The following is a 16,043-nucleotide window of genomic DNA, read 5'->3' on the forward strand; positions in this document are numbered from 1 at the left end:
ACACACACATGTATGCTCGCACACACACACACACATGCATGCTCGCACACACACACACACATGCATGCTCGCACACACACACACACATGCATGCTCGCACACACACACACACATGCATGCTCGCACACACACACACACACACATGCATGCTCGCACACACACACACACATGCATGCTCGCACACACACACACACATGCATGCTCGCACACACACACACACATGCATGCTCGCACACACACACACACATGCATGCTCGCACACACACACACACATGCATGCTCGCACACACACACACACATGCATGCTCGCACACACACACACACACATGCATGCTCGCACACACACACACACATGCATGCTCGCACACACATTCAGACCAACATCTTCTATTGCCTTTAAATGTTTTATTCTTATAGCTTAGATTTTTTTCTCAACTCACCTCTGCTCCATCAATTTCAAACAGATGGGAAAAAATGATTTACCAATTCACCAGCATGACTGAACGCTCAACCAGAGTGCAACTATGTTCAAGATGAGGCGCTCTCAAGGCCTTATTATGGACCTGAACCATCAATTCAGAATCCGCAAGAGATTCTGATTCAAATCCCATGTTACGAACTTAAATAAAATGAAATTAAATGATAGAAGGACCTTGGGAGCGCAGTATGTAAAGGCAAAAGGCCTAAATGAGGGGAGCGAGAGAGGCCGGCTTTATCCGCACATAGGAAGGTGCGAAAATCCCAGGAAGAGCGAGGCTCTCCTAACTATCCCGAAATAGAAAAGCAATTATAGATGGAGAATGTGTGTGAATGTGGACTGAAAAGACACACAGGAGAGTGGAAAGTCCACAAAAGGTGAAGGAGAAATGATAACAGCAGTGTGTCTGATGTGTTCAAACTGTCTTTAGTAGAACCATAAAAAAAGCTGTGCATAGAAACAATTTAAACCCAGAATTAAAAATAAATCATATAGGAATGCTACATTTCAGGTGTCTCAGGTTGTTGTCTCAAATACATATTTAATGCAGTGCTCTAAACTTTGATGTGCCTGTATATGACAATCCCAAGCATATGGGTAAGGTGTATAACTTAGCCCTTGGCAGTATTTTTCTCATAACCATTGCTCTCATAAAGAGACTCCCCCTCCGTATCCATTTTCACTCTTTCACTGTTTTGCCAATCCCACAAAACATTTCCATTTTATGTCTCTGAGTAATCCCTGAATAAGAATCTGCCAACTCCCCACTGGTATGCGTCTGTGTCGGGGTGTTTCCATGCAAACTTCAGCTAATAAGTCCTGCCACTCACTTGCTGGATCTCAGGCCTCCGGAGTGCAGGTGGCTCTGGACCGTCTGCCATTTGCCGGCCTTGCTGGCCCCTGCCACCATGCTCTTTACGCTGTCACTGCGATTGGGCCCCCTCCCCGACCCTCCCCCGCCCGCCTCCCCTTTCTCCACTGTCCCACTGCGAGAAAACAGTCAGAGAGAGAGAGAGAGAGAGAGAGAGAGAGAGAGAGAGAGAGAGGAGGGAGAGAGAAAGAGGGAGGGAGAGAGAAAGAAAGAGAGAGAGAAAGAGAGGGAGGGAGATAGAGGGAGGGAGAAAGAGAACGAGGAGGTGGACAGCGACATAATAATTAGTGTTGTTTGTGAGGTGCCACATACGTGGAGACCTCCACATACAGTAGAAGCAGCAGCAGCAGCAGAGAGGGAGCGGAACGGGTAGGAGGAGTCCTGTCACAGCTCTTTACTTTATTCTCTCTCTTTCCCTCTCCAGTGCACAGGTGCAGAAGCCCAGAGAATTCAGCAGGTCGAGGAAGGGGGATGTTGGTGCCTGGGTTAGCTGGGAGGGAGAGTGCCATTCACTGCCTACCAGCGTGTGTGCGGAGAAGAAAGCAATAAGTGGCTCAGGTGAGTGCTAGGTGCCTGCATGACTGGCCTTTTAATGGCAAACCCAAGAGCAGGCACACTCTGTGAAGCCTTTGAGCTCCGCTAATACAACAAAGGTCTTACAAATGACTGCAGCTCGCATGGAACCAACCATGGCAACCGCAAAAGTGTAATCATTTAGTTCTCTGCATTTTTCCTTATAAAAAAGGTCTTACATGTCAATGCCACTATACAGATATTGTTTGCAACAAACTGCAGTTGAAAAGCAATAATCCCTCTCCCACGTAACCCAGACTCAATTCTACACCTGGACAATACAGAGATAGTTCTGGGCACTGACAGACGGACAAATGTAAACAGGACGGACATAACCATAGTTACCACACAAAGAGCACAAAGCAGCACATCCTGACTTCACTGTTATGATTCTACATCCAGGATTTATACTACAGGTAAATAGATTTATTTAGGACATTTCTTAGACATATTTTCTGCCTGTATATATTTCAACACCATCTAAAGTAGCCAGGGAAATATGTGCAACACGTTTTAAAATAACTTTACTCCAACCTCTATTTTAGGGCCACAATAGTAAGAGTCTACACTAAGAACAGCTGCATGGACACTTTTGCAAGCTAAATCATACTCTTTAATTTTCTACCATAAATTTTCATTGCCAGTAGACACCGAAATGTTGCACCTCATTAGTGCATGAGGTCTAAATGGATAAAATGTAAACATAACCTTTGGACAAAAACCCCCAAAAACCTGAGGGGATTAATTAAATTAATGAAATAAAATTAATTTATAAACAACAAAAAAACACTAGTTGGTCCAAAGTAAAGTTAAGAAAGAAATCTGTAGCTGCAAATCTCACATGTCAGAATTTTGCACTCCACTGAATGTGATTCTACTATGCACAATATGTACATAATCATGAACTCACTCAGTCATATAATTGCATTTGTGTTCAAAGACACTTACAGCCAGTCAAAAAGTGAAAGTGATGCATGATGAAGCCAGAAAGAAACACTACACAACATGTAAAAACCACCACATGGCCAAATTAAAACAACACCACAAGAACACAATAACTGCAGTCAACGGTCAACCCTCTAGAATTCATTAAGGGGGCACTATAGCTAAAGGTGGTAGGTTCATAGCTACGTGTCTGCATGTTAAGTGTTAGGAAACTCTAGCGGTTAAAGTTAGCATGGGCAGTGGACTCTGAGGGTTGTCCGTCTCCATGGCGTGGACCCATGGGCTGGGCAGTGAGAGGCTGAGGGGTTAGGGGTTAGTGAGCTGGCAGGGCTGTAGGGATAAGGGCTTCTGTTTTTGATAACACCGAATAACGTTACTTGTTTGAGTGGGTCAAGTGGGATAAGAAGCTGGGCCGGGTGGGACGGGGTGGGCTGGGGTTGGGAGAGTGGAGTACTGTACTGTATGTTTGAGGATTCGGTATTCTACACAGTTTCGCTGATCCGTATAGCGGCTTGGCTGTGTGTGGGCTGGCTGGGATGTTGCTATGGAGCAGAGAGTGCGAAGGGCCGATGGCATGTGGCAGAGAGACAGGGAGAGAAAAGTGGGCTGATTCAGTCGCGGCATGCCAGACTTGTGCATCTATTACTGTCTCCATTCAATTAGCAGCTGATTTATCCTGGGAGCGCTGTGAGAGACTACTCTCTTTCCAGATAATGACTTCAATTAAGCAATTAAAATGTGAGGCGGAGCATGACTTGGCTCACCCCACCGACCTCCTTTGGACTTGCGTTGCGTCCCAGAGGGGGGCGGGCGAGCTGGGGGTTCGGGGGAGCACGCAGAGGTGCAGCGGCTCGCCCTGGGCCCGCCTGTGATGCCGTCGGTGCCGCGTGCGTGTTTTGATGAGCCTGCACAGCTTGGAAATAAAGGCGGCATTGATCAGGCAGGAGAGCGGTGGTTTACGGTTGGCCAGTGCGTGCCTGTGAGAGCTCGACTAAATGAGAGCGCTTGCTCGGAGGGCCTGTCTAAATTGACTGTCAGTGCGTGCCGGACGGGCGGTTAGTACACTCAGCCCCGCCCTGGAGAGAACCGCTCCTCAGAAAATCAGCAAATAATTACTCTGTTCCGCGCAACAGGTACGATCAGCGGACACACCTTATGACCAAAACTGTAGGCTGACTAGGGGAATGCATAATAGGATAGCATGCACAAGCCTATTTGCACATGTTATCCTTTTATCCATTCCCCTGGTATTTCCCTAGGACTGTGTGTGCATGTTTGTGTATTTGTATGTGAACACGTGGGTGACTGTCCTGTTCTATGTGTTCTATTTCTCTAAGTCAGTGAAGGAGCAAAGGGAAAAGGAGGGTGGAGGAAAGATTGGAAAGTCTAGGGTCTGTGAAAAGAGTTTCGTTTTTGAGGGGGTGAGGGGTGGTGTTTGTTCCACACACAGCTGAAATGCAGAGGGGTGCCCCCCCCCCCTTCCCCACCCCCCTTGGCCCCTTCGTTACAGCCCTGCACAGAGAGAAGGGGTCCCTTACCAGCCGCGACCGAGACTCACTTGGGCGTGAGGCGTGGGTCTCCGTAGGGGGCATAGGGGGACATGTTTAGGAGGAACTCCTTGGGCGGGTAGGAGCTCCACCGCTGCTGCACGGTACTGCTGTCATTGTTATTCCAAAAGTCCCTGTCTAGATCACTGCGGCCAGAGAGAGAGACAGGTCAGAGATGGACAGCCAAAATATACTGGGCACAGGAACGAGGGGATGGGGTCTCAGGGAGAGAGAGAGAAGGTGAACAGAGAGAGAGAGAAAGAGAAAGAGAGAGAGAGAGAAAGAGAGACGACACGGAGTCAGATACAGAGAAAGGTAGAGAAGAGGGATCAGGTCAAACTGGAGCAGGGCAGGCCAAAGAGCCGCAGGGCGGGCGAGACAGGCTTCTGAGAACACAGTCGCATAGATGGGTCAGCACCAGGAGAAAGGGTTACTGATGGAGAGATTGAGGATAAAACAAGCATTTGAGGAGATATATAGTTGGTGACTGCGGCTGCAGGTTGTGAGAGCAGGAGCCGTACACTGTTGTTGATAACAAAGACCTTGGGTAAAAACCACAGTGTCTCGGGGAGAGCGGCTAGGCTGTGGAGGGAAAGGGAGAGATGTCAGAGATAGTCCGCATGCAGTATGACATTTTTTTTTACAAGAGGAAATGAAAAACTTTGTCTTAGACTGGGATTTCTAAAAGAGACAGCTCTATATTTTCCAGTCTCTCCATAAAGACGGTGAAGATAAACAGAAGGAATCAATAATGGAACATTCCAAACTAATTTGTGCATAATTCCCCTCCCGAGGGTGTAAAGTGAAAAATATCACTTTACTCCTCACAGACATTCAACATCAGAGAGGAGCACCTGCAAGGTTGTTACAATGAATACACACGTGTAGACACAGAACAAACAAGCAGAGTGAGGAGAGTGAACAAACACCACCAGAGAGTAAAACAGCAGCAGATGTCCCACTGGTACAGACTCTTTGATCAACATACAGATAGAAAGACAGACAAAGAGACAGGCAGAAAGACAAACAATTTGCTTACGGTCCTTATTAGCCATAAGCTACATATATGGAAAAATGTTAACCTACAACTGCATTGTAAGTCACTGATGCAACTGCATTATAAGTCTCTGATATAAACGATCTAGTGCGCGTCTAGAATAATAATAATAATAATAACAATATTTATTTAGTATATCTGTGTAATTTTCACTACTTGGTGTCCAGTCCTGCCCTGCCTACCTGTAAATAATATTCTATGTAGAATTAGATTTTGAATTAGATTTTGAATACTGCACCAAGCTTGTTAAAATAAAAGAACACCGAGGGTATCTTCAGACATGAAATGTAACAGTTCACCGATCTTGTATAACATCAGCATCTAGGCTTGTGGGAAGGCCATATGTGATTGACAACCTAGCCTTGAATCTCCTCAGTTGGACTTATATTTCATCTTTCGCTCTGCCACGACTGAGCTCCCTTTTATGCTGGTGCTCTGCGAGGCGGGCCTACAGTACGTGACCGCGATCTGCGGCTGAGAGAGGAGTGAGGAGAAACAGCCGCACATCTGTCCGTGACTGTGTGAGGGCACTGCGGGTGGAGCATGATGCTATTCAGATGGCATTCTGCTCCGACCGCCCTGACTGCGTTTGCTTTTGATTGTGAGAACGCTCCGGTAAACCCCCCTCCCCCCCTCCCCTCCCCTGCTCGGCGCTCGCTCAGGCCTCTGCACAAACACAAGCAGGCCCATTATCTCCCACGATTGTCTCCTTGAGTGCTCCTGCCTCTCGCAGCTCATAAAAATGTGACTGCCTGCTTCCAGATTAATGATTGTTTGTACACAACGATTATGCGAATCAAAGCGTCTTCGGGGCGTGCGAGGGGCAGGCTTCCGGAAGATAGGGCCACGCGAGAGAGTGGATCACCTTTTGGTGATAAGCCAACTGGACGCAAAAGCGGAAGGAACAATAGCGTCCATCTTGGGCTTGATGCTCTCATCTAATTAGATTGGAGCCTGATTAACATTCTAGGTGCGCAGCAGCTGACTGTAAGCGAAGTGATGCTCAGGTTCCTAGCATCTATGATTAAATGAAGTCAGTCGCATGACACGCCCAAAACAGGCAAAGACTGTGGAGATAATTGCCACTCTTAGCACCTGTTCTAACTCATTTATACTCTTCTAATGGACTCCTTGCACAACTTTCAACCTGCCCCAAAGGCCAGACGGAGGGCTGGTCTGAAAGGGCCATTGAGACTTTATAGAGCTACACCCTTCAAACTGTGGGAAGGACTGGACAATTATGTGCCACTAACTCTATCCCCCTTTTGTCCCAACCCAACCTACTTCAGGCCTTTGTTCTCCCCTCGGCCCCGAGAAGAGTCTGGGGTGCCCGCTGTCTCCACTCCAGGTTTGTTCCTCTTCCCCTGGGAACACACACACACACACACACACACACACACACACACACACACCAGGCCATTAGAGGAATAGATAGAGGAGGAAGAGATAGTGGGGTACGAATTGTCATGAAATAATGGTCCCGTAGGATTTTTTTGCTAAAATTGATTTTTTTGTTTTATCTGCTTTATTTGGGGTCCTACTGTTGAAAAATGATGGGGTGCAAATTTTCTGACCCCGTTTTGCCCCTCCTCTGGGGGGCGCTTTCTCACCTTGGCCAGGATAAAGACTGCACACATATATCTAATAATGATCACATTTTCACAATCTTGGTGTCAATTTAGGGGTTATTGAGGATGCTGAGTCCATTTATGACAGTTTCATTGTGATCAGAAGTTGTTATGTCTCATTTTTTGGTAGTGGTTTAGGCTTTTCTAGGGTATTTTATCATATTTTTTGGTCAAATTGATTATATACACTATTAACTTCTTGAGTGCAAGTTATGTGCACTCAAGAAGTTAATACACTGTATAAACTTGAAGAGTAATTTATATAATAATAATAATAATAATAATAATAATAATAATAATAATAACTTTGTTAGATATAGCGGCTTTAGAAAGAGTTAGAGACTTAAGGCCTCAGTGAGCAGATATGTGTTTAGATACTTTTTGTTGTTTTTTTTTTTTTGTGTTTTTTAACAATCTGGTGAACAATCTGATATTTCCCTTTACAATAGCTAATAAAGCAATCAATCATTTAACATCTTTGAAATAAAACTAATACAAAATGTACTGTAGCTCTACTGCAATGACAGTGTACATTAACTAAGTACTGAACTAATTGATGAACTAATTGATAAATTAACTAATTATTAATGTAAAGTTGCATAAACATGAACAGGAAATAAAACACCTTAGAAATACACTTCTACATAAATCGATCATTCATCAGCATCATCCTCATTTGTAGTATGCTCGGTCGCATTTTCACAGTCACCAGCAAAGCATTTGCAAAAAGGAGTACAGGGAATTCCATGTCTGTGACAAGTGCACCTGAGTGTTTTGCACTGTCACAGGAACATAAACTCCTTCTTGGAAACCATTTTCTTCAATCTGAGGAAGAACTGGACAGTTTGAAATGTAGGATTCATCACGCATGGCAATGTAATTGGCACAAAGGATATGAGGCAACAAGGCAGCTCGTGACGGAGGTAACATTTCTCCCTCCAAGTTCCTGGTCCGAAATAGCTCCCACCTCAGTTTTGGTAGAGTTGTGTGACCAGTTGACCTATAGACACTGCAAACAAACTGCTCTAGACCTCTGACTTGTTGGGGAAGCTCACCATTGATGAGATTAGATGGCAATGGACCTTCACCAAGCTTCTTAAAGCAACTGATGACAGGATCATCATCATCAAGTTTTTATGTAGGCATCAACCCAGGTCTTTTTGCTGACGCCCACAAATTTACCACCCCAGTCAGCACCAGAGAAATTGTGGAGACCGATAAGGCCTTGACATTTTTGATGTCCTATAATCTGCACTCTTTCTACCACATCAATTTCTCTATATTTTGTGCCCTTACCAGTAAGAAACTTGAGATGAGTGTGAGGTCCAAGGTGCTTACCAGCAACAAGATCAAGCAGAAGGATTAGGACATCAGTATCTGGTGACCAAACTCTAACTTCACTCCAGACAGTCTCAGCTGAACACACCATTGCTTGATGAGCAATAAGTGTATCTGCCTCTTCAAAAGTTCCTTTAGAGACATTGTGAGTTTCATCTCCAGATGAATTTCAAACTCCCTTGATGTTGCTGCTCTTTTCTTGCGTGTTTTGTCCTTTAAAGACTGGTCCAAGTAATAATAATTGTGTCTTCTTGTATCTTCTGTCTGTATCTTAGCAATGTGATTCTCAGCTTTGTGTCATTAGACAGAATTAAAACACATATATCTTGTGTTGAAATAGTTATCTTTGACAAAAAATGGCAAGCAGCAGTGAGGGGGCCAAATAAAGTTGTGACTGCTGATTTACTTTCTCTTTAAGGAAAATCCAATATGGCCAATTGTTTATAATGAGTGGGGAAAATTTGCAATGATCATCAATATGAGTATGAAGAGTATGACTAGCCATTGGATTTTTTTTGCTAACCCTACGTCATCATGACATACTGTAACCGCTAAACGCAGGTTTGCTAATTATAGCGCCCCCAGTGGCCGAATTACACCAAATTTGTTGTGTACCCTTGGGAGGGGGTCAGTTGTCATGTGACCAAGTTTCGTTAACATACATCAAAGTGTTCCCAAAATATGAGCTCACTTACTGTTTGGCGACTTTGCCCCATTGGATTTGCCTTTATTACTGCAAAAAATGAGTTATAACAACTTCTGATCACAATGAAACTGTCATAAATGGACTCCGCATCCTCAATAACCCCTAAATTGACACCAAGATTGTGAAAATGTGATCATTATTAGTAGATGTCGTGTGTGGTCAGTCTCCTGGCCAAGGTGACAAAGCGCCCCCCAGAGGGGGGGGGGGGGGCAAAACGGGGTCAGAAAATTTGCACCCCATCATCACAGTAGGACCCCAAATAAAGCAAATAAAACAAAAATATACATTTTAGCAAAAAAATCCTACGGAAATACAATTCGTACCCCACTAAGAAGAGGATATGAGATACAGGAGAGAGAGAGAGAGAGAGAGAGAGAGAGAGAGAGAGAGAGAGAGAGAGAGAGAGAGAGAGAGAGAGAGAGAGAGAGAGAGAGAGAGAAAGTGGATGAGTAAAGAAGGAAGATACTTCATGTATGAGAGAAACACCTTTAGCGCCACATGCCCTCGCCTCAGTCTTTATTTTTGAGGATGTGAACCGCTCTGGGAGAGGGGCCAATTATGTGAAGTCAATGGGTATGTCCCAAGAGTCTGCAAAGAATATAAAGTGCACTATTATTTTGGCCAAAATAGATCAATGGCTGTTATTTGACTTGGTGTGCTTCACCTGCCCATGGTTTGCTAAGCTAATCACAACAATCAAGAGGGGCCACCTTAATGGCCAATCACATTATATTATGTTTGTGTATCACAGTACGGTAGCTCCAAGCACTGTCCTCATTTGGGTATCCGTAAATCATTTTCTGGCAAAAGATTTATTATACCGCCTTTCAGGATCCATCACCTGCCAAAAGCAGTGTAAAAGATGAGGAACGATTCGAAATGAGTGACAGGGAAGCGGCGCTTTGGACGGGGTCGAGGACTCACGGCCGGCTTCCAGCTCCTAAATGGGATTCGACTGAACAAACCACCCTGCCGCTGCACTGATCAGACTGTCCACCAGTCCACTGGCCAACAGCAAACACAACTCCACAACAAACAGAAGCCAGACGCATAGTCTGCCTGTCCGCCCAAGCTCAACATGTGCAATGTACATTCAAGAAGACTTATATGACATAGATGACATAGCACACAAAGAATGTACATATCATGCACACTCACACACACAGACACACACAGACACACACATAGCCTCTGGAAAGGCGTTGTGCTGGTTGTGGCTCGTCGTTTGAAGTGATGAAGAGGTTCTGTTGCAGAAAGCAGCGTCTCACTTCAAACGGACTGAAAAATCTCCCCTGTGATTCTCCTGACAGCACAACAGATCTGTTGAAGTGACTGTGCAGATAGGGGACACTCGCCAGTACACTCTGCAGACAGAGGGAACATGCACTCTGATGGGTGGCTTCCACTCCGCCCCCTGCACATTTACAGTTCCTATCGTTGCCAGGAAATGGTTGCCAATTCACTTCAATGGCCAGAGACTGCTGGAGAGGAGGAACACAGGATGGCTTGTGTAATAGTGATGGGGAAACGTATCGTAGAACATGTGGATGAGGATTCTTTATTACTTTTATTGGTGTTACATAAGTGCCTCCCATGTTCATCGTCTCCGGTAACATCCCCTGGCACTGCAAATCCACTTATGTTGCTGTATTATTTACACATTATGACCCTACAATCAACACTGAACCTCTACTATGTAAACACATAGACACTGACAACACAAACGTGCATCTCTCCCTCTCTCTCTCTGTCATTCTCTCACTCTATCACACACACAGTCACACACACACAGTCACACACACACAGTCACACACACACAGTCACACACACACATATATACACATGCACTCAGTCAGAGACTCACAGTGGTTTCAAGTAGGACACAGAAGGCAGGATTCTGACAGCGAAGAGTATGCTATCAAGTGCAGCTCATCTATCATTTAATGCTCCCATAAAATGTTCAGGAGTTAGGTAAGGGGGGGCAAGGAAGAGAGCGGGAGACAGAGAGACAGAGAGAGAAATGAAGCGAGAGAGAGAGAGAGAGAGAGAGAGAGAGAGGGAGAGAGAGAGAGAGGGAGAGAGAGAGAGAGAGAGAGAGAGAGAGAGAGAGAAAGGATGAGAGAGAATGAGGCTGATTGAGAGGGCTGGTGGCACAGAGGGGAGGAGGCAGCCAGGAACAGGGGTGGGCCAGAGGAGAGCAGCAGAGGAGAAAAGGCAGAGAAGAGAGAGAGAGAGAGAGGGAGCAGATAGAGGGATGGAGGCAGAGGAAGAGAGTGGGAGAGAAGGAAGCGGGAAAAACAGGGCAAGAAAAACATAAAGCCCACTGGGGGGTGGTGGGTGGCTAAACAAGTGAGTGACAGGATGTGTGGGTTTCCAAATGAATTAACAAAACCGGCGAGGAGATGAGGGAATAGAGACGTGATCAACGGCGTTGGAAGAAGGGGATGGAGAAAGTAAAGTGTGTGCGTGTGTGCGTGTGTGTGCGTGCGTGTGTGCGTGTGCGTGTGTTCGAGAGCCAGAGTCTTTTCTCCTGCGGGGGCTGGCTGGTGTGTTCCCCAAATGGGTCTTCCTCGGCACGACGGCACCATACTGGTAAATTTGTGTCACAGCTGAGGAGCGGCCACAAATCCACCCCCCTCCAGCCTACATCCTCACGCTTCACGTCCGCCCCTTCTCCTCCTCTTTCTCCACTCCTGATGCCTTCATCTTCCCCTCTCCTCTTTTCCTCCTCCTCCTCCTCCTCCACTCTTGCGCCCTGCCAGACAAACCATCTGGGTCAAATTTGCATTTACATGTGCGATCGCGACAGTAAACGATGGGGAAAATAAGCCAGCACTTTGCCTCCCCGTTTTGCCTTTATCATGCTCGAGTGGAAAATGGGCATCCAAATCCCTGTTACACTCAAATGTACTCCCACCATGTCTTTTTTACGATTTCATTATACTGTCCTGTCAATGTGTTTAAAGTGGGCATCCATATTTCTCACAATTTATGAAAATTGGGCTCCTCCATTCAAACTCTTTAGTAGGCCGACTACCAGGCAAATGGAATACATCTGGCTTCACTATCACTATGGCGATAATTTGTTTGGGTTGTTAGTCAGGTCAGTTGAAGGGGTGTATGGGGGGTCAATCAATAAGCCATAACCATCGTATTTGCTTTCTCACTATGGATTTCCATTTTTGTTCATATTTTTAACTGAGGGACATTTCTCTGGAATGTATTGGATTGAGATCAATGAATACCCTTGGCTTGTGATATACTGCAATTTGTACTGCAACAGAGCCTTAGTCTACAATCGACCATGATTTAGACAAATGGACAGGCGGTTTATTTCAGGGCAAGGAAATTGTGGGGGTGGCAGTTGTTTTGTAATGTTTTTTTCTGTGGACCTCAAAGTAAGTACCTAAGAGATGTCTGTGCAGCACTGAGCTTAGCTTTGGCTTATGAGAAGAAGCCACTCTGTTGTTTCCTCCCATGTGCTCATTAATCTGGGCTGTATTCTTGGTGGCATACATATTTTACTGGAGCGGACTGTTGCATATTGGATAGTGGTGGCTGCAGCAGGGGCTCTGTTGTCACTTTGGAGAACCTTAACAGCGATCAGACATGAGGGGGCTGCTAAGTGCCTTCCTTCAGTGTGTGTGTGTCACCAAGTCTAAGTGATCCCATCTGGACTGGACCTCCTAATGGAATTAAACATGGAGAGGAGAAAAGGACGTATGAAACACGGCAGAGAGGAGAGGATAGGAGAGAGAGAGGGGGGGGGAGAGGAAAGAGAGCGGAGAGGAGAGGAGAGGAAAGAGAGAGGTGGCGCAGCATGGGTCCAAAGTGGTGACAAGGACAGCGGGGGACACGGGGGGTTAAAAGAGCACACAGACAGGAACAAGCAGAACCAAACTCACGAAGGACGTACAGAGATAAACACAAAGAAAGAGGCATAACAATCAAGACAAGAGGCATAACAATCCCAGGAGAAAAGCAGAAAGGGGGGAAAGGTGGTCATGGGGTGGTATAAGAGACCACAGGGAAACCGGTAGATGCTGAGAGGAAGACCAAACAAGCGAAGTGGTGAAGGAGACGACGAGGAAACAGGTACAAGTTGAAAAGAGGGAGACCAAACAAGCAGAGGAGAGAGAGAGAGAGAGAGAGAGAGAGAGAGAGAGAGAGAGAGAAGCAGTGGGTCTGAGGGGCGCCGCACCGGTGTGGGTGTATGAGTCGGAGTGAGTAGATGTTAGGTGAGCACCAGAGATGGAGGCCCAGATGAACAGCCAGAGAGAGAGCGAGGGCTGCAGCGGGTGGACATGGGCGAGAGAGGTGGATTTGCATCTACTCCCACGCCTGCACAAACATGCTTGCCAGAGCCCAGGATAAACATGTAGGATGCGCAGCATAATGGGAGGGAAGCGAGGAAGAGAGACAGAGAGAGAGAGAGAGAGAGAGAGAGACTGCACGAAAGACTGAAAGACAAAGCAAGAATTTACTGAGCTGCTGCATTCACAAAGCTCTAGAAATGCCCTGTGGCATGGAACAACATGGGCATAAACATATGAATCATTAGTGGGCCCCTCGGGGCCAACATGGGGCATTAACCACATCCTGGCCTTTGTGTCTGTCAGGCAGAAAGACGCTCTTATGTAAGCGCGCTGAGCAGTCCGCAGTCCGAGATGTGCTCTCTTGTCCACATCACTGCGTGGGACTGAGCAGAAGAGGAGATAGTCACATTATGGATCTAGTGCAGAAGATTTCAAGTGTTTCCCACACATAGATCTTAGTCGGGCCAGCCATCCAGGTGTATTAATGGCTGCCAAAGTATATTTGGGTACCCATTTGAGCCTTATTTATTTATGAATTCTGTCTGAGAGAACAACGGCATCCATTATCGATTAACTCCCCTTGCTCCACCCTGCTGGTATGATTGTGAATGCACTTTATTGACTGTAAATGTTGCTGTGGGGTAAATGCATTCCCTAAATCTGGATAACATGTTGGTGGATGTTTATATTCAAAATGTTGACTACTTGGTGTCTGGACTACTATATTTACAAGCTTCGGATACAATCCATTATCTACATTATATTCTTTTATGTCTATACTTGGGTTTTAAAATTGATGCTAAATGAAGAAACAGACTTCTAATTAGTCCTCTCATACCTATTCATCTTTGTACTAAAGCGTGTATTAGTCTTAATTTAAACTTTGTCTTTCTTATGTGGGAGGGTTGGGGGTTGGATCTCTTATATCATGTGGAATTAAACCATAACAAACCTGTCTCCCAAACTATAGCAAAAAGAACATTCACTGGATTTCCTGTACATTACAATACCAAGAGAGTCTTGCCATTCATCAGAGGCTTCCTCAGTTCCAGATGGCAGGCATGAAGACTTCAGCATTTTACAGCACCAGTCAGATGACTGAGGACATCTGAGTGTGATGACCCTTCAGCTGGGCGATGGCTTACTGCCCAGAGATGGTCCCTGACCACCGCTGCTCTGATGAATAGTGAACCACTTCCAATGTCTTGAATGTCAGTCCACTGAATGTTTTAATTCATCTCACCAGACACTTGCCTCTTCCTAGATGACTTAGGTGCAGACTTGTACATCTGATTCCAGTTATATCTGACTCCAAGTAGAATTATGTTGACACCACTACCTCCACTTAAAGCTCAACTTTATCTACCTTTCAGTTTCTGAGTTGATCTAGATTAAGTTAAAGGGCTGAAATGTAATTCGATGTAACCTGTGACGATGGAAGCATTCGACTTCTTGTGACTCTGTGAAACGTGCATTTGAGAGGAAATTGAGGGCAAAGATTAGCGTGAAAGATAAGAAGCACAAAGGGTCCAATTACACACGTGGGACACGTGATGTATGTGCAGACGAGAGATATGGAGAATCCTTCAATAAACACTCGTAGTGAAGGGCACACGTTTGGCCCTCTGCCTCGCCTCAGACAGAATAGAAAAAGGCCCATCCATGGTGCACCCATGAAAACACTGCCAATCTTGACCTTGTTTATGTCTGAGAGAGCATATGAATGTGAGAGAGCGGGACAATGACAGGTTGAATAACTGTGTGTGTGTGTGTGTTTGTGTGCGCGCGCATGTGCGTTCGTGTACATGTCTCTGAGTGTGTGTGTGTGTGTGTGTGTGTGTGTGTGTGTGTGTGTGTGTGTGCGTGTTTGAGTGTGTGTGCATGTGCATGTGTATGTGTGTATGCGTTCATCCCTGTGTCTCTAAGTGAGTGAGTGTGTGTGTGTGTGTGTGTGTGTGTGTGTGTGTGTGTGAGACACACAAAGGACACAGGGAGAAGGCATGCTAATGACTCCATACAGCGCACTAGTCACACCCAGGGTGGATAATTAACACCCACCAAATGATACCCTACCAGCACCATCAGGTAGGCAAACAGAAGCTCCAAAGTCACACACACACACACACTCATCCAAAACAAGATGATGTAAACATCTGAAATTCAAACCATAGAGCTCTTTCCAATCGATATTTGTTGCATGAGTTTGTTTGTTTGTTTGTCTGTATGGTTGGGGAATCGGTTGTGTAAGCTGAACACCTGGAGTTGGAAATGTTAGACATGTCAACAATACTCTCCCTCGTTAAAGAACCCTAGAGTGCTGTTCACAACCCAGCTGTCTCTCATAACCACATGTGACTGCAGCCTTCCTTCATATACACACACAGTAGAATCAGATTCAGTCCACGCACACAATTAGCCTAATTCCACCCAAGGGACTGATCCGGATTCTAGGAGGTGCAAGACCCTGATCCAGAATCAGATTCTCTCTGCTGAGCTCCATTTCTAAAGGAGACGGACTGCCAGTCTCACTTCCAGACTCAGAATCTCTTCTCTCTTTCCTGCACTCACTTGACACACATCAGCC

General features: G+C 45.6%; 1 protein-coding gene across 4 annotated transcripts in view; it reads right to left on the reverse strand.

Annotated features, from left to right (window-relative positions):
* The window catches only part of syt7b (synaptotagmin VIIb), a 79,104-nt gene that overhangs the window by 35,838 nt on the left and 27,223 nt on the right, over nt 1-16,043 (reverse strand). For 2 of the 4 annotated variants that reach the window (XM_048262353.1, XM_048262354.1), the window contains exons 3-4: nt 6,756-6,835; nt 4,426-4,560 (exon numbers count right to left, since the gene is read on the reverse strand). In XM_048262353.1, the coding sequence (XP_048118310.1) occupies nt 4,426-4,560; nt 6,756-6,835 (215 nt within the window). Of the gene's footprint in view, nt 1-1,308; nt 1,433-4,425; nt 4,561-6,755; nt 6,836-16,043 lie in introns of those variants that run through there. The other 2 variants (XM_048262356.1, XM_048262355.1) reach the window with 1 other exon arrangement.

This window comes from Alosa alosa, chromosome 14, assembly GCF_017589495.1.
Source record: "Alosa alosa isolate M-15738 ecotype Scorff River chromosome 14, AALO_Geno_1.1, whole genome shotgun sequence".
NCBI lineage: Eukaryota > Metazoa > Chordata > Actinopteri > Clupeiformes > Clupeidae > Alosa > Alosa alosa.